At 49.9% G+C, this 22,133-nt stretch overlaps 2 protein-coding genes across 12 annotated transcripts in view; one reads left to right on the top strand and one right to left on the bottom strand.

Annotated features, from left to right (window-relative positions):
- Positions 1–17,356, bottom strand: part of LOC135322433 (uncharacterized) — a 52,932-nt gene extending 35,576 nt beyond the window's left edge. Inside the window, exons 1-14 of one of the 8 annotated variants that reach the window (XM_064491194.1) lie at positions 17,101–17,356; positions 15,296–15,674; positions 14,543–14,678; positions 11,987–12,073; positions 11,479–11,639; positions 11,142–11,188; positions 8,464–8,592; positions 7,987–8,120; positions 7,528–7,580; positions 5,584–5,748; positions 5,164–5,276; positions 3,212–3,755; positions 2,472–2,660; positions 1,829–2,104 (exon numbers count right to left, since the gene is read on the bottom strand). In XM_064491194.1, coding sequence (XP_064347264.1) covers positions 5,273–5,276; positions 5,584–5,748; positions 7,528–7,580; positions 7,987–8,120; positions 8,464–8,592; positions 11,142–11,188; positions 11,479–11,639; positions 11,987–12,073; positions 14,543–14,584 — 822 coding nt within the window. In that variant the 5' untranslated portion in view covers positions 14,585–14,678; positions 15,296–15,674; positions 17,101–17,356 and the 3' untranslated portion in view covers positions 1,829–2,104; positions 2,472–2,660; positions 3,212–3,755; positions 5,164–5,272. Of the gene's footprint in view, positions 1–1,828; positions 2,105–2,471; positions 2,661–3,211; positions 3,756–5,163; positions 5,277–5,583; positions 6,250–7,053; positions 7,246–7,527; positions 7,581–7,986; positions 8,121–8,463; positions 8,593–11,141; positions 11,189–11,478; positions 11,640–11,986; positions 12,074–14,542; positions 14,679–15,295; positions 15,675–17,100 lie in introns of those variants that run through there. The other 7 variants (XM_064491193.1, XM_064491196.1, XM_064491197.1 and 4 more) reach the window with 7 other exon arrangements.
- Positions 17,357–17,433: 77 nt separating this feature from the next.
- Positions 17,434–21,645, top strand: LOC135322435 (GDP-fucose protein O-fucosyltransferase 2-like). 4 transcript variants are annotated; one of them, XM_064491202.1, is made up of 3 exons: positions 17,466–17,677; positions 19,063–19,299; positions 21,435–21,645. In XM_064491202.1, exons 1-3 carry the CDS (start codon positions 17,479–17,481, stop codon positions 21,440–21,442), a joined length of 444 nt encoding a protein of 147 aa, XP_064347272.1. In that variant the 5' UTR covers positions 17,466–17,478; the 3' UTR covers positions 21,443–21,645. The 4 variants fall into 4 exon arrangements, 3 of the variants coding, with proteins under 3 accessions (XP_064347271.1, XP_064347272.1, XP_064347270.1); XR_010383014.1 differs by lacking the exon at positions 21,435–21,645 and having other exon boundaries at positions 17,434–17,677; positions 19,067–21,421; XM_064491201.1 differs by lacking the exon at positions 21,435–21,645 and having other exon boundaries at positions 17,465–17,671; positions 19,063–20,242.
- The last annotated feature ends 488 nt before the right edge of the window (positions 21,646–22,133 follow it).

A 22,133-nucleotide genomic window follows, 5' to 3' on the forward strand; every position in this document is an offset into this window, starting at 1 on the left:
CCCAGATATTCCTCATCTGGTGCTTTAGAAAAGAAAAGCATATGTCCATATAAAGACTTGTAACCAAATATTCACTGCAATTTTATTTATAATAGCTCAAGTTGTAAATAACCCATGCATCCATCAAGAAGTAAATGGAGAAACAAATGATGGTCTATCCAAACACTGCTCACAACAAACTATTCAGTAAATCTCAGCACAAAACAATACTCTGCTATAAGACAAATAAGCTATTAATACAGCAACACAGATGACTCTCAAAATAATTACACTGAATGAAAGAAGTCAGACAACATAGAGTAGATACTGCATGAATCCATTCATACAACGATGTTGAAAATGCAGACCAATATGTTGTGATGGAAAGCAGATCAATGGTTTCCAGGGGAAGAGATGGGGAGGGAGGGAGGGACAACAAATGGCAGGAGAGAAGCTTTGTGGGTGATGGGTATGTTCACTCTCTTGAATGTGGTCATGTTTTCTTGGGGATATACTTATGTCAAAACGTATTAGCTGTACACTTTATACGTGTGAAAATTACTTTGCCAAGTATACCTCAAAGCTGTTTTAAGAAAAAAGGCACTTCAGTCCTGATCCACCTCAGCGCCTGATTGGAGCGACATGATCAGTCCCTCACCCTGTTTGCCTAACAGGAAGGTAGAAAACCTCTCACGGAAAATATCATATGGATTTTTCATTTGCAATGTCTGCCATGTAATAAAGAATTTCAAGACATGCAACATGTCAAGACTATATAACGGATAATATGAGAATAAGAAACATTAGACAAAGGATGCAAACCCCCAGGTGATGTAGGCATCAGAGTTACCAATAAAGGCTATAAAATACTTTTAATATATTCAAGAAAATAAGGAAATTATGGGAGAATAGACAACAGGGTAAAGACTTTCACCAGAGAAATATACTGGAATGTATTTTTAAGAGAAATCAAACAGATACTCGAGAACTGAAGCTTTCAGCTCTGGAAACAGGTAAACCGAGCTAATTAGGATCCCTTTTAAGTAAAACTTTCAGTAATGCCAGGTAAAATACAACAACAAATGTAACACAGAGCTAACTATGGAAAGAGAAGTTCCCAGGTGACAATACAAAGAGGACACTTAAAGCCCAGAGTGGTAATCTTGTGAGCTGATGCCACCACACCCTGGAGGGAAGGGGTTTTAATCTGCACATAAATAGAGATACAATGTCCATTTAGGAAAAAGGGTCCATACCAGATGTAGAAGACTCTTCCTTTATATCTATATAGTCAGAGACAGAGATGTAAAGTGGCAGCAGAGGTCACAGTGACACAGGGCCCTGGGCCAAGGAGTGTGAACACCTCTGCAAGCTGGGAAAGGTAGGAAGACGAATCCCTCCCTAGAGCCTCGGTGTGGAACGTAGCCTTGGCCACACGTAGGTTTTAGCCCACTGACAATGACTTTGCACTTCTGCACAATAGAACAGTGAGATGATGAATGTGTATTGCTTTAAGCCACTGAGTCTGTGGTCCTTTGTTACAACAGCAACAGGAAAGAAACTCAGGAACCAACATGAACATGAACCCCAAGCTGCCTGCTGTGCTGGCAAGAAGTTCTTTGTCTCTGAACCTGGGGGAGTCTCCTGTCTTCTGGCAGCATCCACAAACTACCTCATGCTAACTTGACAGCTTGCAGAGGGTTAAATCTTAACCCTGCACAGTTCTTGATATTTAGTTAATAAAAATGATGGTGTCATCATGGGTATTTTTCCATCTTTTAAATACCTTTCAGTCTTCTAATAAAGCTACCTCTAATTGAGAGACAGTGTAAATAGTTTTCAAACTTCATAATAAATAACTGTGGTTTTATTTGGTTACTTAAATTATGAGTAATAATATTCACATTAGTAAAAGTTATTAAAATCAACATTGTTTAATGAAAATATCATTTCTTTTTGCATGAACATGTATTAACTACAATAAATGTTCCATGCTTTGTTCTACGATTTACTGTTAGAGCCTTAAAGAATAATATTTTCCTCAAAAGATATTATGGCAAAGGGATTTCTTTTGGTGGAACAGTTCCTACATCAAATCTGGTGCATGGCTCAGGCCACTGGGAACCTAGAGATGATAGATATTAGGAGGCATTATAAACACAAAATGATTTTTAAAGGAATTAAACAACTGGATGTGTGAAAACAAAGAATCTGAGAATATTCTAGTGAAATAAATGTATTTTTCAGCTTAAGCAAGACACTGGGTGAATAAATCTAAAATGAAAAAACCACCCAGAGATCAGCAGTGAGTCATGCATGCAGTGTGACTGATCAAAACCAAGTTGTTTCCAAACCAGTGTGCAGGCTTGATGCCTTCATGAATCAAGTCTGTGTGGCACCAGGTCACCTCGAATACATGTTGATGAGGTATTTATAAGCCCTTCACCATCCCAGCACAAAGCCCACACATGAGCCACAAGACCATCACCTACACATCTGCAAAAGACACAGCATGGTGTATAGCACTTTTCTTGTTCAGTAGCCGGTGGCAGGGCACTGTGAGCAGACAGAGATACAGGGACACAGAGACACAGAGGCACTTCCCCTCACTCAGCTGATAACCTTCCGTGCATTCCTGGGGACAGGATTGTCATAAAATGCAGCATGGATTGATCCTCCTCCTAGGAAAGGAACGGTAGGTCTGTCCTCAGGTTGGAGCAAGGGTGGCCGGAGGATCTCAGAAGAGCTGTTTCAGCACAACCAATAGAAATGTCGGCCACCGTGACCACGAGAGACAGGTCTCCTGCCATCCCGGTAGGCACTTGGGCTCCTGACAAAAGCTGGGCTCAGTAAAGGCTTGAGTAGAAGGCACAGACCTGAGGGATGCCCCAGCAAGAGACAGGAGGTAGGGCCTGGTTTATACTGCTCTGGGTGTATCCCAGCCTCATCCGAATACGAAATCAGAAATTTGCAAAACAGCAGAGCTGGGATGGATCATCTACTCCAGACTCCTCACCTTACAGTTTAAAGGGTGGCAGCCCTGGGAGGCAAAGCAACGTGCTAAAGGCAGAGCGTGGAAGTGGCAGCGCCAGATGAAAAGCACCATGGCAACCCCCGTTCAAGGCCGCTGACACTGAGGACGGGGCCAAGGTTTCCAACGAGGAGAATGAGACAGTGTAAATACTTTGTTCCCCCCAAAACCCCAAATGTTTACTAAGGCACAAAAACTCACCTTAACTAGCTCTCTTCTGAGGGGGCTCTCTTCTGTCTCCGTCTTTCTGTCTGTCTCCATTTCTCTCTCTCAGACACAAACACATACAATTTTGTGAAAGGGGACTTCCTGCCATACAAAGACAGACTTCACATCTTCAGAGAAACACTTGACAAAGCACATTTCCAATTCAAGTCTTTGTGTGAGGTCTGGGCAACTGGCTTATTTTCTAGAACAATAGGTGGTTCCAAAATCAGGAGATCATCTTCCCCAAAGGAAGAGTTCTGGTCCGTGTTGATGAAGCTGGGGGTGTCACATTTCATGAGCCCGTTCGGCTCCTCCTCTGGCCACCTGCTGCATCTGATGGCTTCCTGGAGCCGAACATCACTGTCAAGGGCTATGGTTGGGATACCAGCTTTGGCCTTGTCCAAGCGGTCCACTTCATTGACGTAGCAGTGAAAGAGGGACCTAGATTCGTCATTGTGCTGCCAGAGAACCCCTTGGGCACCAGCGGTCTTCCAAAGTCCGACACAAAGCTGTTCAGTCTGAATCTCTTCTCGGGAGACTCCGCATTGCAATAAAGAAAACCAAAATAAAAGATCGCTCACACTCTAGCTCGGTGACCTGAAGACTTATAGTTTTTGATATCTGCTGAGAGCAAATCCCTGCACAGAGCATGCTGACAAGCACTGGAAGTGAGAGACATCACTTTCGAACACATACAATTACACCCAAGGCAAAAGTCTCGTGAGGGCCCTTGGACCATCCTGAAAAGTCATCGCTCCCTGAGAATCCTCAATACTGGTGCATCGCACACCAGTGTTTCTCAGTGGGACACTCAGATCATCTTCATCAGAATTAGTTAAAGTGCTTCTTAAAATGCAGAATTCTGGGGTGCACACCCTCAGAGTCTCCAGAAGTAGGGACCGGCAGTCTGTATTTTCATAGCCACCAAGATCACTAAACATGCTCAGGTTTAGCACCGCGGTCTACTTCGGGTCACCTGAGCATCGACAATGCTGTCTCATGGGGTGGGGGGGGTGCCATATGTGTCAGTGTGCTGTCCTACCCACGTGTCTCCCCTGATTCTCAGAACTGACAGTGCAGTCCCATTGGGCAAGAAATACCACCATTTCACAATGCATACGCAGGGCGCCTGACTGACAGATACAATCAGTGCTAGGAAAGGGGACAAAACTCAGGTTCCTCATCGCTTGTTTCACTTACTGTGGGACAAATGATCAATTCAAGGGTAATAAATCAGTGTATGAGTGAATAACATGACTCTCGTTAGTCCCACGAGTGCCTGGAAGAGCGAGCCTGGGCACACTGAGAATCATAACAGCCCATCTACTTAATTGTCATCCTCCCCAGATTTATGTAAAGGTTACTTCCACCCAGGCAGTGACCCCTGAAGGGCAAGAATCATGTCCGAACACACTCTCAAATCCAGAACAGAACCTGACAACAATTAGGCTCTGGGGTCTGTGTATAGCGAGTGTGGAATCTCAGTGATGCCAGCTCTTAGACCTTGCCTTCCCATCCCACCCCTCACGATATGGCCCTTATGACCAGCTCTCCCGGGGCTGGGGCCACGGAACCCATTTACAGGACTGGAAGAATCTGATCATGTAAACCATCCCCCAGATTATCATCAAGAGTCACCTGCATTTCAGGGATCAGTAATCCCAGAAGTTTTGCAGTTCAGGCAGGTGAGGGATTTTTATATCAGCTCTGTCTTCTACTGTGACTGCCTGGGTGACATCAGACAAGGAATTCTCAAAAGCCTGAGCTTTTCCTTTCAGGAATAATCTAAATAACAAATTTCGTTGACCACTCAACAAGTGTGATGTGAAGATCAATGATTTACACAGGAGTACAACATTCACTAGGTCATGGATTTAGAATCAGAGAAAAATCATTTGAGAAAGATTGACAGAATGTAGCTTTAATGCAAATTTAAGTATTCTTACCTTTCAGTAAATCATCTTCTTCCCCAACTTATCACTTCACCCAAGTTTAAAAGATGTTTGAGAACAGGGATGAGTGTGCCAGCAATCTGGGACCCAATAACCTAAAATGTCACCTAGGAAAAAGAGGGGAGTAACACATTTTTAAAAAGCATGGTGAGGATGGCGGGGCCATCCCCCAACTCCAGACTAAGAAGCTCTAAGTAATAGATTTCCTGCCTGCCTGGGGCATCAGGTGATGTGAAAACCCACCCAGAAACCTCACTGTCCAGCAGCTCCTCCGTAACACAGGCTACACTTTCTCAGAATTAAGAATTGGGGCCAGTAACCACTTTGCTGAAGAATAAAGACAAAGAAGAAGAAGAGAGTTCTGCCCCTCCCCAGGGGAGAGCCCAGACCTTGGGCTGCATGCACTGAGCCTACCTCCCAGGAGAAGGATAAACTGGAGAAGGGCGTCCTGCGAAACTGGGACAGCAAATGTTGAGATGGGAACAAATTGACCGGCTGGCCAGGGACAGCCCCCTCCGTCGCTGCCTTGGCGGCTGCCTCCGCCCCCTCAGCACATCCTGCCCACTTCCGGTGGTTAAGCTGTCAGGGAAACAGTGCTTTGCGACCTGGGGCAACAGAGGCTGCCCCCAGGCCAAGCTGCGGGGGAAATGGGATCTAAACCACCAGCTCCCAAGCGGCAAGCTCCATACCCCCGCCAACAACCCGCCGCCCCCGCAGCCTACAGCACCCCCGGGGCAATATGTCCTGGAGAAGGGTGACCCGGGAATGAGGGGCAGCAGAGGCCACCCCCACGTCAGGCCTCCAGAGAGATGGGAGCTTATCCTCCAGCCCGCCAGGGGCAGACCCCCCTCCTCTCCAACCCCTGATGTCACCGCGCCCACCTCCCAGGAGCAACCTGACCGGGTGTGGGGTTTCAGGCTAATCTTGGGCGGGAGAGGCCGTCCCCAGGCCAGGTCAGGGGAGAGGAGAAGAAGTGGCCCCATTAGGCGGGGCAGCCGGCCGTCGCAGCTGCCTCTGCCCCTCGACAGCATCGCGCCCGCCTCCCAGGAGCAAGCTGACCTGGAGACGGGCATCCGGCTTCTTGGGCAGCAGAGTACACCCCCAGGTTTGGCCGTGGGGAAGAGGAGAGCAAATTGACAGGCTCCGCGCTGCAGGTCCTCTACCCCTGCCGTCGCCTCCCCCACACTTTAAAGGCACTTCCCAGGGCGCCCCTCCCCCAGCAGGCTAAATGGGACAGGTGTGTCTGGTGATCTGAGGCAGGAGAGGCCACTCCCACACCAGGCCATCGGGGAGACGGGAGCCAATCCACCAGCTCCCCAAGGCAGCCCCCTACCCCCACAGCAGCCACCGCTCCTGCCCCCTGACCTCACGGTGGCCACCTCTAGGGAGCAGGCTGACCTGGAGAGGGACGTCCGGCGAACTAGGGACAACAGGGACCGCCCCCAGGGCAAACCATGGGGAGAAATGGGAGCAAATGGACCGGCTCCATGGGAAAACCTGCCGCTGCTGCCACCACCCGCAACGTAACACGCCCGCCTCCTGGGGCCAGGCTGACTAGGATACACGTGTCTCTTAACCCAGGGCAAGAGACACCGCCCCCAGGATAAGCCGCGGGGAAGATGGGAGCAAATGTGCCCGCTCCCCCGCTGCAGGCCCCCGACCCCCGCCACCCGTGCACCCTGACTACCCTGCCTCCCGCCCCCAGCAGGCAAAGTGGGAAAGGGTTGTCCCGGGACCTGGCGCAGCAGAGGCCGCCTGCAGGCCACGCGGCACAGACATGGGAGCTAATCCTCAAGCTCCCCCGGGGCAGCCTCCCTATCCCCGCAGCCACCACCTTCCCAGCCCCCTGACTGCACCGCACCCATCTCCCAGGAGCAAGCTCACCTGGAGTCGGACCTCAGGCAAATCTCTGGCGGCAGAGGTCGCCCCCAGGCCAGGCCGCGGGGGAGAGAAGAAATGGAGCAGCTCCCTGGAACGGACCCCAACCCCCAGCCGCCGCCGCCGCCGCCGCCTCCCAGGACCAAGCTCACCTGGAGACCGGCGTCCCGCCTCTACGGCAGCAGAAGCCGCCCCTGGCTCCGCCGCGGGGGAGAGCGGAGCGAATTGACCGGCTTCCGTGCGGCAGCCCCCCTATCCCCGTGGGCCCTGCACCTTAACGACACCGCCCCCACTCCCCACTCAGCTTGCTGAGTGGGACAGGTGTGTGCAGCGACCTGGGGCAGCAGAGGCCGCTCCCAGGCCCGGCAGCCGGGAGAAGGCAGCTATTCCATCAGTTCGCCAGGGGCAGCCCCGCTCCGCCCCCTTGCCGCTGCCACCGCCCCCTGACCTAACCGCCCCACCACCCAGGAGCAAGCTTACCTGGAGTCCAACATCTGGCGAATCTCCGGCGGCCAACGCCCCCCCAGGCCAGGCTGCAGGGAAGAGAAGAAATCGACCGGCTTGCCCGGGCAGCCTCCCACCCACCGCCGCCGCCGCCGCCGCCGCCGCCCCCTCCGCCACCCCAGACCATTGCACTAATCTCCCGGGGTCAGGCTGACTGCGAGGATGTGCACTTGCCTTCTGACCCTGGCCACGTGCCTGAGCACCTTCCTGCACCCCTACACTCCCTGTACCTCTGCACCCCTGCCACTCTCTGCCCTTCCGCACTGCCTGCACCCCCGCATCCCCTGAACTGCCTGCACCCTCCACAGCCCCTGCACCCCTGCCACCACTTACACCTTTGCACTGCGTACACTCCTGCACCCCTGCTTGTCCCACACACCACCTCTTGGGCCTGTGGCAGAGTCTCTGCTGTTAGACCAATGCACAGGAACTCACATCTTTGCCAGTATATGATGCATCAGTGGACGTCTGGGGTTGGCTGCAGGAAGGTACATGTTCCCGGTCACTAGCCTGGGCCACTAGGGTGATCTCTGTGAAGTCACCCAGGACGGGCTCAGAGATGCTGTTCTCTGGGAAGAGAGGAGTTGAAACCGGTCTTGAGGGCAGAGCTGTGCTCACCAGGTCGTCCACGCTTCATGTTTTACACGGGGTTTCGGAGAAGTGAAATTGATCCTGCCAAGTAAGACCGGCCTGCTGTGCGCCCACCTCAGTCCTGGGCTCTGAGGCAGACCGACTGGCTCCTACCATCAGGACAGAGTTTGGGCACCTGAATGGTCCCTTGGAGGCATCCTATCACTTCTCAGGAAGAAGTCTGGCTGCTTCCACCCTATGGCCCTCCCTCCCACTGTGCTGGCCTCAGGAAGGTTCCTTATTTGGGGAAGAAGGCAGCCCACCCCCTACCCCACCCCTCACCTTTCTCTAACCCAGGCTGGTGCTTTCTCTGCCCTTCAGAGTCTGGAAAGCCATTTCTCTTCAGGTATGTCCCTTCTGAGATGGACTTGCTTCCACTCAATTCTAGGCGAGGATGCACCATGGAATGCACTGGGTAAGAGAACCAAAATAAATAGTTTCTTCTGTGAGGTTTTCTGTTTATCTACTGGGGCTGGGCTGTGTGTAGTTTGCTACAGCTATTCGTGCGAGAGGCTAAAGCCAACCGTGTGTCCTTGTTTTCATCTCCCCGCTGTCTTTGGGTTTTCCCTAGACACTCCTGAGACATTTACTTCTTTTAATTTTATTCCTGTTATTACACAGGGGCCCTACTGACATGGAGGTAAGGTGTTGGGGGAGCGGGACAGAGCAGGGCATTTGTAGTCCTGTGATTAGTTCTCATTGAGCCTGTGCCCTGAGCTGTGACCTCCACAAGTGTGTCTCTTTCCCCCACCCCAATTTGGGTGACACAGAAGGTATTTCCCTTCCCCCAGGTAGGTTAGGCTCTGGTAAAATAATTTCTCATTAAAAAAAAAAAAAAAACACAACCCGCCACAATGGAAGAGAATGTTCTGGGTGTATTTCAATAGAGCTATTTTTTCCTTTCCTGGCAGGAACCATGAGGAGTTTTCCTATGATCTTCACTCTGAGAACAGGATACGGTCCTGGAGGTAAAATGCATGAAAAAGAGCAGGGGGCCCCTCTGACTGGCCCCCTGGAGTTGTCACACTCGGACTTCCCCACGCTGAGCCTCCAGCTGGCCTCAGGGACCTGTTAAATCTGCCTGCCCCCGGGGTTCTTACAAAAGCGGGTTCTGCCCTGGGAGCTGTGACTCTCCAAGCCTGCCCGGCTGCCTCTCTGTGTTGGGAGCAGCTTTCCCCCTCAGTTTTCTTGTGGATCTAAGAAGAGCAGTGGGTTTGCAGCTCCCTCAGCTCTGGTGTTGTTTTCAGGACAGAAGGAGCAACTTCTGAGCTCCACACGAGCTGGACCAGAGGCTGGAAGCCTCCCCTCCTCTGCCTCCATGCAGACAATCAGTGGCTGTGGTTCTGGCCGAGTTTCTGAACATGTGGATTTAAACACACACATCCCAGCCCCCACAGGAGCACACAGTCCCATAAATCCCTACAACTTCCACTGGTAACTACGGAACTGATGAGGACACGGGTTTCGGGGCTGCAGAGGCCTGACTGCATGACTTTCTCCGTGGCCTATTAATGTGGTTGTTATGGGCCTTGTCTGAAGTGGCTTGCTTACCGCACCTGGTACATGGGAAATATAAAATAAGTACTAGAACCTCCACTTTTTCTCCCTCTTGGGCCTTCCAACCTAAAAAGTAATACGTGAACTCAGACGGCCTAGTCACCACAATGAGGTCCGACAAGCCCGGCTCTCCTGAGTGATGGACACTGACTTGCGCATTAACTTGGAACAGTAGGGGAACCGCCTTCCTCTAACTGGGCCTCTCCCCACACCAGGAACGCCCTCAGCTGAGAAGGGGCCAACTCCCCCATTGAGGTGTGTGCTGGTGGCTTCAGTGTGACCTGGCCCTGCCGGGACATGAACCTGCAGTGAGGTGGAGTGTCAGGAGGAGGGGGGTCCCTGCTGGGGCAGCAGGGGGCCCGGTAGCACCCTGCGCAGCCTGGTGCCTGGGGCTCCCCAATATCTCCTACGGCCCCCGGGTCGGCTCTGGTCTGGGCCACTCCATGCACCCTCCCAGTATCTTTTCATTAAGTCCCTTTTTTGCTTTTATCAGCCAGAGGTGGCTTCTGTTGCTTGTTCAGTGAAACAGTGCATCAGGAAACCAGACTATTTCTAAGATCAGTAAAATACGAACTTTGGTCAGCTCGCCGGGCAGACCGTGCAGCACAAATTCCCGCACAGGGCTGTGCAAATGCCTTACGTGAAGGGTCCTCATCATCTGTCTTCAGAGATACAGAAGCTCGTGGTTCAGGTAAAACCTCAGGGAGGGATTGAGGAATCAAAAGCTGGTTGGTTTCAAAGACTAACCGGTCAGACCAGACCCCTGAGCTGTGGTCAGAAGCCTGGCTCAATGTCACGCAGACTCAGCACCCTAAGTGTCCGGTGGGGCCGGTGCTGTTTCCTTTACAGGCTCTCGTTGGGGAGTCACTGTAGCCCCTTACACTCAGCAGGGAATCCAGCCCTCTTAGCCCCCACCCTGAGTGTTCCATGACACAAATCTCGGGAGTGTTTAATTTTCATCTTTGTTTAGGGGGATGAAGCTGGGGCAAGAGGAGAGATAAATTCATACTTAGTGACACCAAGTCACAGCCAGTACCTCCTCCTCGGAGAGCTATGTGCTCCCACAGTGGTGGCTGGGGGGCTGGGCAGAGCCCCTCCTCTGGTCACAGAGGGACTCACTCCTCTGACTGCAACTGATGGGTTGGACAACCAATCCAGAGGGGACAGAGCATCTTTCCCGGGAATTTGGAACTGACACACAGAAATTAATTTCACTCATCTGGGGATTGGGAGGAGGGTGGGAATCAAATGAAACCAGAGCAGGAGAGAAAGTTACAAGTGAATGACAGAGAGACAGAGAGACTGAACTTGTGAGAGTAAATAGTGTGAAGGAAGGATTACAATCAGGGCACAGAGGAATTCCAGCTCCTGGCAGTCTAGTGTGTCCCAGCCCATCAACAAACCTGCGGGATGGTTAACATCATTCCAGTTTTGCAGATTAGGAAACAGGCTGAAAGAGACGGGGGTTGGCTTTGGGTGCACAGTTAATTTAATTGCCACTGGACCCCTCACTTCCCACTGCCTGAAGGCACCATGATCCTCACAGGGACCCTGCAGTGCTGACAGCCTAGCACCCTGATCAAAGGGACCCTGCGGGAGTGGGAACCTCTCTGAGTTTGGAGAGTTCCCTGCACCGAGATTCCATGCATCAGCCGGCTCCCGCTCACCCCAGGTTAACGTCTCCCCAGCTGTGTAGTCCCCCGACCCGCTTCCCTCCCTGCCAGGCACCCCCGTCCTTACCACCGAGTGTACTGCAGGAATTCAGGCACAGGGATGCCCAAAGCAACACGAGCCCACCGGCTGTACAAACAGCAGACTCCCAGCCCCACCTGGGCTCCATGGGGATAGTAGGTGTCCTCACCTTTCATGTACCTAAGGCAATCTGTTTCTTCAGCTGGAGGCTATAGAGAAAAATAAAAGGTCCAAAACATTGTTCAGTGAGGAATTCCTCCAAGGACCTGACTTCAGAGTCTACAACCAGTTGTGCTGGCCGCTCTTACCCCCGGACTTTGGGTGAGGTGGATTATTGATCAGCACAATCGCCGGTGGCCCAGCTCCTGGGCTTGGCTGCCCAGAGGGGGCTGGGGGAATGGGTAAGGCCAGGGCACTCAGGAAGAGCACAGAGGACCTGACATCTCGCCTCCGCAGTTGTAAACCCTTCCCCAAATCTCAAGGCATCGGACAGAGTGCAGCCACCACAATAATGAGATGTTCCCATCTCTTCACTCACTCCTGTTGGTTCACTTACGTGCTGAGCATCCACTGGGTCACAGGACATGACACACAGGATGGCCGATGGGACAGGCTTGGTAATTCCCCCTGGATCCTGTTCAATCTGATGGAAGAATGATCACTCATAAACGGTTTCTCAAAAGGATACATAGACAGGAGACAAACTGCAGAGTGAATCAAATTTTAAAATATAAATGAAGATCCCCCAATCTCCCCGCATAAGGTTAACAGCATAAAGAAAATAGATCTTGCCTTTGATCACCAAGGAAGTGGTCACCCTCTCTCAGGAGGAAAGGAGAGTTAATCTTTGAGCAGGACACAGAAGTGCTCCATCGAATTGGACCAGGACCTCTTCATTCATTCAGCAAATCTGTATAAGCTCCTACTACTTATGGGAATCTAGTAACTATACCCATTCCCAAGGCTCTTGGGCTTTATTAGTCAACAAAATAGACACGACTCCCCATCACTGGGGGCTCAGAGTTTTAGCAGAGAAAACAGGCAACATGATGGGGGTAGCAAGAGCTTGGGGAAAAATAAGAGTGATATGAGCAAACTCAGGTGATTGTGGTGGGGTGGGAGGCAGGCAGGAGGGAATAAGGCAATCCTGGCAGATCTCAAGGAGTAATGAACTTGAAGCAGAATAGATCCGGAGGAAGAAGGAAGAGCCGGAGCCAGAGGCCCCCAGAGTGATGGGGAGAGTGTGGGCGGAGAGGCAGAGCAGGCCGGGTCCTCGAAGACTTTGGGACGACTTTGGCTCCTAATGGAATGGTGACCCTTTTAGTGAGTTTTGATGGGATGGGTGATGTCCAATTTATGCTTTTGTTTTGGGTTTTCTTGGGAGGAGGTTAATTTATTTATTTTAGTGAAGGTGCTGTAGTTTGAACCCAGGATCTCATGCATGCTAAGCATGCACTGTATCACTGAGCTACACCCACCCCCTCAATGTATGCTTTTATAGGCTCCCTCTGACTCTGTGTGGATGAGATTGTAGAAAAGCAAAGATGGAAGAAGTAGGCTAATTGGTGTCCAACAAGGGGTTGAAGGTGGCTCCTAGGAGGGTGGGGAACAGGGAGTACGTGGTTAATGAATTCAGAGTAGCCAGAATTTTCTAACAAGCTGGATTTGCTGTCTGTGTGTGTGTAAGAGAATGAGAGAGAGAGAACATGGTTCCAACATCTGGACCTGGAAAATGGGATGGATGTCCTCTCCATCCACAGGGGATGGGACAAGATGGGGCTGAGCAGGTGGAAAGGGGCTGGAATCAGCTCAGTTCTTCAATGTCATGGTTAAGGAGTCTATTAGATATTGCCACAGAAATGCCTAATAGGTAGAGGAGTCTGGGGTTTTTTTTCTTTCTTTTTAACATTAAAAAATATAATTTAAATGTATTAATTTTATTATGTGAATGGATTTGGAATTTTATTTCATGCCAAGTTATATGTTATAATAGCCAAATGGAAAATATATCAGAAAAGGGGAGAAATGAGGGCTTTCACATAAACTGACTGTCCATAACGTAGGTAAAATTTCAATGAAACCGTCTTCAGTGCAAAAACCTCATCTTGGTGTTACATAAAATTAAATGAAAAAGGACTATGTTGATGTATCATTATTTCATGTTACATAGTAGCCCCAAACAAACACACTGTTTAACTATGAGGCTTGTAGAAATACTATTCACTTTATTGACATAAATACAGAAATGCAGAAAGGTTCTAAGGTAGAATAAGCATCTTAGTGGAAATAATAGAGATCTGAGCATTTCACATGATATGTATGGACTGATTCAAAATTTGGAAAAGTAATTTACACAGTAGAACATATGTATGAATGTGAAAGCAAGATGAACGAAAGAAAAAGAATATGAGTATCAGGGAGAGAGTTCCAAATGGAAAAGGCCAATCAGGGAGTTTTGGACAAATCGAGAAATTGATGGCATGTCAATTTCCAAGTCTGGTTGCTTCCACCAAAAGTATAGCAGTGAGAGAGAGGAGAGACCCAGGACCCAACTCCGAGGCACATTCGCAGTAAATATTTGGAAAAAAGAGGAGACGTTGGCAAAAGACCATCCAGTGGATCGAAAGCAGAGCGATGGGCTGGAGGCCAAGTGAAGCAGGAACACGGGGGAGGAGAAATGGAAGAGCTGGGTCAAATGCTGCCAAAGGGCCACGCATGATGAAGACTAAAAACTGACCACTATATTTAGCAACGTGGGGTCACTGATGGCCTTGACAGAGCAGTTTCCATAGAGCGAGGGATCAGGGGAAAAGCCAGAGTGGGTGCAAAAGGGAATGGCTCAAGAGAATATGCAGACAGTGAGTTTAAACGACTCATTAAAGATTTGCTGCAAAGACATGGGGTGGCAATTGGTGGGGGCCAATTAGAGTCAAGGAGTGCTGTTTGTTTCTTTTAAGAGGATGGACTTTTATATACTGATAGGAGCCAACTAGCAGGAGAACAAAATAGATGAGGTAGTGACAGAGAGGATGGATGTGGGAGTGACAGCCCGGAGAAGATTGTATGGATGGGCCCCCTGGTGACTTTTGGATGATCTGGCTTTCGGTGTCACCTGTAATAAGAGGTGGGGCAGCGAGAGTGAGGTCACAGACATCAGAAGGCGAGCGGATGTGCTGGGAGTTGCTGGTGAAAGTTCTCTTCTGTTGGCTTCAGTTTGCTTGGTCAAAGTAGAAAAGTAAACTTACCAGCTGAGGGAAGAGAAGGAAGAGTTACTGGAGTCATGAGCAGAAGATACAAAAGAGCCTTCAGGGACAATGGGACAGTGAAAAGAGCAGAGGGAGACGGGGGGAGTGTGCTCCCAGAAAGTTACGTTTTATCTTTGAGGTCCCCAAGTGTTGGATGTGTGATTGCCCTTCCTGCTGTCTACGAAATAAAAATTGAGTATGGTTCAGGGAAAATGCTATTTCATTCTAAGAGGCTGCCTGTTTCTCAGGAACGGTCATCTTAAACTGCAAACACTACAAAAATGTTGAAAAGAAGAACTTGTGTACCCAATGACCCACTATTTTCTATAAATTTGGTTGCTATTTAGTTCCCCTATCAATACCACAGAACCGATACTGCCTAGGATGGAGATACATCGATGCTTAAATGGAAATGAAATCTGTATCTTTTTCCTAAACTCCATGGCTTCCTTACCATCCCATTCCCCTTGGAATTTAGGGGTGTCCGGTATAAGAAATAAGAAACAGTTTGAGAAAATCCCGGCTCAGAATTACACAGCACAACCTCAGCTCAGAAGTATACAGCCATAAAAATGTTTAGAAGCAAAACTCCATAACTACTCTTAAAGAATTTTGCAAACCTGGGCCTGCCCAGATGTTTCCAAACTGGAAAGGTACTCCAATCAGTTGACCGGTACGGGAACCAGAGGCTGGTCAGCCTTTTCTGTAAAAGCCAGAGAGTAAATATTTTCAGTTTTGCAGATCATTTTGTTGTAACCATGCAGGTCTGCAATAAGAAAGCGAAGAGCACTGGGAGACACGAAACAAATGGGCATGCCCACACCCTCCCTTCCACTCAGGGCAGCTTCTCTGTGGTGGGGAGCTTTGCCACAATGACTTGTTTCTTTGTTTCCATTGGTTTCTTTGTTTCCACCTTACTGCTCAAACTCAGAACTTCAAGTGAGCCTGGTCCTTCAGCATCCATGCAGAAAGAAGGCTGAGCGGGGGTGGGGATCCCACCTGACAGAGAAGAGAGATGGCTTGTCACCATGACATGAGACAATCACACCTTCCGGGGTGAAAGGGAACAAAGATAAGGGAGGGGCACAGCAGTGGGACCCCTGGGTCACCTGCCAGGCTTGCTCTCCCTCCACGGCCACCCTGGGGGCCTGGGTGGTGTTGGAACTCAGCTACAGTGATTAGGCTGAGGGGACTCAGGATAAAGGACCCTCCGTCTCCACACCGGGTTCCAAACGCAGCCTCTCTAAGTCTACCCTCTGAATTTCTGGAACTCAGCTGGAAGAATACATGATCAGGCCAGACCCAGAGCCCAAGCCAAACACGACAAGGGTCACGTGGGGTGGTAACCCGGTGCTCAGCGGTCGGGGTCTCCTTGCAAATCTGCAGAAATCCCTGTTCTGCCTCATTCCTGGGAGAAACCCCACATCTCTTCCTGCTCTGTCTGTTCTTCTCTTGAGGCTATTGTCCTGGAGGGATGCAGAGTCCTTGAACCTGGCCCTCCAAACGTACATAAGCAGCCTGTTCAATAAAACAAATTATGCACTTTTTCACATTTGCCAGTTTTTTGATTCCAGAAAGGCTGCGGGACTCTTTCTCACTGTCTCCTGTGCCCCCACCACTTGGTGGCCCTCTCCTCATGGAAACACGATTTCCCACAACTGCACCCTGCCTCCCAGCTTGTCAGAGGGGAGTGACCCACAAAGACACAGGTGTTTGTGAGGATCCTGTCCCCCAGCAGAAAGCCTACTCCTGGAGCCACGGACAGGGATCTGGCCTCCTGAGCCGCTCAGCTCTAATTGAAAGCCTAAACTGGGGACCCCGAACATTGCTGACTGACTTTCTGAGTCACCTGGGCTGGAAGGGCCTGATTTTTCTTTCCAAGAATGGATGTAGCGCAGCCTCCATTTTCAGGGCTGACATTCATGACGTATCTAGTTCCCCCAAATGCACCCCAGGAAGGAAAGGCCCTTCCATCCCACTGGTTAGAAACCCAGCCCAGGGGAGTTCCGAAGCACTGCATTGCTGTCAGGTCCAGCATCCCTGCAGAGTGGCCCCTGCCCCTGAATGAGCCCCTTCCCTGGGCCTTCCCTGCCTCGACATGACCACACCCCAGGTGGTGCTGGGGAAGGCAGGGAGTGCAGTGAGGGGAGGGGGGAAGCAGAGCCCCTTGCTCTGGAGTGAGGAGACCACAGAGAAAGGCACACACCACCCCGACCCTATACCCCAAACTCTTAGCCCCGCCAACACAGGGGCCGCTCTGCGCCCTCTCACCGTGGCTCTCCTGTGAGACTGCACCCAACCCGACATCTGGCACCCAAGCCCTACCTCCCCTCTTATGACAGATCCCGTCTTCTTGGAAACTGCCTAGCAGCGCGTATTCAAGGCCGGCAGCGGGCCTGGCGGATCTGCACTTCAGGTGCCCTACCTGGCCAGCCGTGCGTGCCTGGGCTCAGTCCTCTATCTTGCCCACCGGTAGCCTGGGTCCACGTCCGGTGCAAGCGGAGGCCACGGAGCCCAGGCTGATCCCCACACACGGACAGGTGAGGGTGCCCCCGCCCCGCTGCCCCGCTGCCCCGCCCACTGGTGGCAGCAACGCCCCAGCCTCCGGCCGGCGCCACCTGCAGGTCAGGACTTCCGCGCGGCCCTGCCCTCCCCGGCCCCGCCCAGCTGTCCCATAAGCCTCCCCCCACCCCCGTCCTGGCTGCGCCCTGGCTCGCATTGGCTCCGCAAGTTCTGCCCTCGCACAACTAGACTCGGGAGGACGCACGACGCAAGCGCTAGGGGAGGGCCCCGCGGAGTTGCCATGGTTACAGGCGCCACGCTCTGCGCGGGCCGGCGTGCGCTTCTGGGGCGGGTAGCGGGCTCCGGAAGTGTGCAGCTGCCCGGGACCATGGCGGTGCTTGCTGCTGGGGATGGCGGCTTGCTCGGCCGGGCGACTAGTTCTGGCCTGGTCAGTCGGCGGCCGACATCCTGTCTGGGGCGGCGTCCCACAGATGGTAAACGTACGTCCGCGCCGTCGGCGGGGCCGGCGGACATGAACTGGGGTGGGATCGGGGTTGGGGCGGTGGCCGGGGAGGGCTGTGGTGCCGGGGAGCGTGTTGGGGCGGGGCGGGGCAGGGCTTGGGCACAGCCTCAAGCTTTCCTCCCCCTCAGGCCCTGGGGCTGGGGCCGCGAGTCTGGGTCGCCCTTGGTGGCCGCGGCCTCCCAGAAACCCCCGGAAAGGGCAGGCGGAGGACCCATCTTAGATGAAGCGGGGCCTTACCCGGGTTTTGAAGAGCCCCAGAATCAGATGTTGGAATGGGGTGGCTTATCAGCCTTGTTTATCTGCAGGGAAATTTCAGTTCCATCCAGATGTTGGTTCCTTCAGTCAACCTCAGGAAAAAGACACAAGGGTCAGTGCCGATAAGCAGTTATCTAGGGCTTGACTCAAAATAAACTATGCGGGGTGTAGGGATGGTAGATGGGACCCTCCCTCTTGAAGTTAGCAGTCTTCTGGGATTAGAGGCCCCAGTTGAGGATTACATCCTCATCTGCAGTAATGGAGCTTGTGAGGAACACACAGAGAAGGGAGGGGTGTGGTGGCGGTAACTCATTACAGAATCCAGGACCCTTGCCTGGCTCTTGTGTAGAAGAGTCTCGCCTTGGATAGGGCAGCAGTTATCAAAGTGTATCCAAGGCCCCTGAGGTGCAAGACCATTTTCATAGAAACGCCGGGATGTCACCTGCCTTTTGCACACTCTTGCTCTCCCGAGTTCCTGCGGGGTTTTCCAGGGAAAACCTGGCCTGCGATATCACAAAACAGGGAATGCAGAGGCAGATAGGAGAATTCAGCTCTCACCAGTCCAAAAGAGATTTGCAGAAATTAAAATCACTGCTATTCTTCTCACTAATGATTTTTCTTTTGAAAAATAGAATTATATTTTGTTTAAGAGTATTAATGGTAACATACAGTAGATTGTTAATATTTTTAAGTGAATTCATACACTTTTTCTAACTTCTTATTTAACTTCTAACACAGGAAATATTGATAGATTAAACTCACATAAATAGCAGCCTTTTGGAGTTCTCAGTAATTGTTAAGAGTGTATAGGGTTCTGTAGAGCAAGAAGTTTGAGAGCCCCTGGAGAACGGGTGCTCAGATGCTAGTCGGGTGCTTAGTGGTGTTAGACGGATGCCAAGATGTCTTCCGCAACTGCTCCCGGACTTGAAGTAATTGGCCACATGGAGATGGGTGGGCAGTGCCTCCACTTTACAAACCAGAAGCTGCTGAATGTGTCTGGAGTCTAGGCCATGGGCTGTGCAGGGATTCCCGTTGTATCTGTTCTATCTAAGCCGGGATTCCTGTGCAGAGGCCTGGCCCTGAAGACCCGCTCTCCTTTGCTCCCAGCCAGGTACCTTCTGTGTGACTTCAACCCTCCAGAGGGCTTCAACCTCCGTAGGAACGTCTGCATCCACATTGCCTTCCTCCTGAAGACCCTGCTGAAGATGGAGGAGCCGGTACTGGTGCTATTCCCTTGGGGCCACCTCTACCACTGGCAGAGCCCCGATCCCTGGTCCGACTCCTTTGACCTCCCAAGTCTCAACAGAAACATCCCTGACATTGAGTACGAGCAGTTCATTGCAGGTGAGGTGGTGGTCATTTAACTGGGGCCAGGTGGTCTTTGTTCTGGTTCCGATCTGAACATCGGGCCATCTTACTTTGGGCTTGTCGGTCTGCTTAGGGGCCCTGCTCATGTTTCCTACACTGCAGGTGAATTTGGTTTTTCCATAGTTTTTTCGGGAAGTCAATTTGAAGTGTATGAGCTCTATGTCCCCTCCCCTCTGAAAACCCTGGCCTCCTGGTGAGATGCAGCGGTGACAAGGAGGCCACTGCCACAGAAGCCCTTGTCCCAGAAAGAGTCGCTCTCTGTGCAGTCAGGGCTGTTCTTACCTGTAGGAAAACACGATGTGTGTGGAGCATGGGCCACGTGCTGGAGAAGATATGTAACTGCCCATCCAGTATAATTTGGTCCTGCTCAAGCTACCCATTTAAATTTTGTAAGAGGGAAGAGTTCAAGATTTTCTTTGAATAAAGGTATTTAGAGCTTATCAATTTTTTTTTTAAATTGAAATGTGTTTGATTTACAATGTTTTGTTAGTTTCAGTTATACAGCTGTTTTGTTAGTTTCAGGTATGCAGCAAAGTGATTCAGTTGTACATATACATAGTCTATTCTTTTTCAGGTTCTTTTCCATTATAGGTTGCAAGATACTGAATATTCTTCCCTGTGTTCTACAGTGAATCCTTGTCGTTTGTCTGTTTTACATATAGTAATTTGTATCTGTTAATCCCAAACTCCTGTTTGTTTTATAAGTCTGTGAGTCTGTTTTTTGTTTTATAGATAAGTCCATTTGTATCATTTTTTTAAAAATTCCACATATAAATGATATCATATGATACTTGTCTTTGTCTAACTTATTTCACTTAGTGAGATAATCTCCAGTTCCATCCATGTTGCTGTAAATGGCCTTATTTCCTTCTTTGTTATGACTGAGTAATATTCTGTTATATCTATATACCACATCTTTATCCAGTCATCTGTCAGTGAATGTTTAGGTTGCTTCTATGTCTTGGCCATTGTAAACAGTGCTCCTGTGGAAATTGGGGTGCAGGTATCTTTTGGAATGAAGGTTCCCTCTGGATATATGCCCAGGACTGGGATTGCTGGATTAGGTGATAAGCCTTTTTTTTTTTTTTTTTTTTTTTTGTCTTTTGAGGAATCTCCATACTGTTTTCCACAGTGGCTGCACCAAACTACATTCCCACCAACAATGTAGGAGGGTTTCATTTTCTCCACAGCCTCTCCGGCATTTATGGTTTGTGGACTTTTGAATGATGGCCATTCTGACTGGTGTGAGATGATAACATTGTAGCTTTGAGCTGCATTTCTCTGATAATTGAACGATATTAAGCATTTTTTATATGCCTATTGGCCATCTGTGTGTCTTCATTGGAGAATTGCTTGTTTAGTTGTTCTGCCCATTTTTGGATTTGGTTGTTTATTTTTTTCTTATTAAGTTGTATGGACTATTTATATAGTCTAGAAATTAAGCCATGGTCAGTCTCATCTTTTGCAAATATTTTCTCCCATTCCATAGGTTGTCTTTTAGTTTTACTTATGGTTTCTATTGCTGTGCAAAAGTTTATAAGTTTAATTAGGTCTCATTTATTTATTTTGGCTTTTATTTCTGTTGCTTGGGTTGCTTAGATTGCCCTACGAAAACATTGCTGAGATGTATGTCAAATAATGTTTTGCCTATGTTTTCTTGTGAGAAGTTTATAGTGTCGCGTGTAATATTTAAGTCTTTAAGCCATTTTGAGTTTGTTTCTTTTTGGTTTTTTTGCGACTCTATTGTATGCTTTTGATTTGTGGTTACCTTATTCTTCAAATATATCAGCCCATTACTATATCTGTTTCCTTTAGACTGATAATCACGTAGGCTCCAACACATCCTAAGAATAACGAAGAAAAAAAAGAAAGAAAAAAATCTACATTTTCTTGCTCCCCTCTCCCATTCCCAACTTTTTTTATTTTGATGTCCTTTTTCATTTTTACATCTTTATGTTTATTCTCTTGCAACTCGTTATTGCATTTCCAACTATGGTTTTCCTGTTTCTATAGCATCCTGCTTCCTTTCTGTTTAGAATAGAACCTTTTAATGTCTCTGTTAGGTTCAATATTGCTGAGTTATCTCACTTCCCCTCCCCCCTTCCCCCCAGGCCTCTGAATCCTCAGTCCAGGGAAGCTAAACCATTCTAGCCTTCATCGGTTCTGGGAAAGCAATATTCAGAGTGGGAAAAGACATTGAAAAATAATATTCTGTGAGTTGCATTCTACCCTTGCCCAGAGATGAGAAACATCTGAAGGTGGAGGAAAACAGTTGGAGGTGGGGAACACAAAGTCTTTTCTCCTTTTGCTACTGAAGAAATGATTGCTTTTGTGATTAGTGGTGATGCCCTTTAAATTGGTGAGATCGAGATTCCACAGCTTCAGCGCCTGTGAATAACCAGCTGGGAGAAAGCTCTCTAGGGCCCCTGCAGTGGGAAAGGCAGCCCCTCTGAGCACCTGTTGTTCTGTATTCTTCCTGCCTCCACACGGGTTCCCTAGGCACCGTGCAGGACGATGCAGTTACCCAAGGTGGAGGACGGGGAGACCCCTGCTGTGTGGCGAGCCACAGAAGCCCACACTTGAAGGACAAAATGTAGAGTAGTGGGGCGGTCATAGGAACAGGGGATGGTTGAGACCCAGGATGGTGTCCTGGAGTCCAGCAGCCAAGGCTGGTGGGGCAGATTGGGCCCTGGGGCATGGGCAGTCCTTGAGGGATCTGAAGCAAAGATAGGAACCAAGAGACTGGATTCGTGTGGGGGTACGGCACCCCTTGGAGGCTGCGGGGCAGCTCAGTGGGCCCAGGGGGAGCA

The sequence above is a fragment of the Camelus dromedarius genome, chromosome 11, assembly GCF_036321535.1.
Source record: "Camelus dromedarius isolate mCamDro1 chromosome 11, mCamDro1.pat, whole genome shotgun sequence".
Taxonomy (NCBI): domain Eukaryota; kingdom Metazoa; phylum Chordata; class Mammalia; order Artiodactyla; family Camelidae; genus Camelus; species Camelus dromedarius.

Coding starts and splice junctions, on each gene's coding strand:
- LOC135322435 (XM_064491200.1), top strand. CDS start 17,479: ATGGTTACAGGCGCCACGCTCTGCGCGGGCCGGCGTGCGCTTCTGGGG. Junction 17,678..19,062: donor GCGTCCCACAGATGGTAAAC/GTACGTCCGCGC, acceptor CTTTGCTCCCAG/CCAGGTACCTTCTGTGTGAC.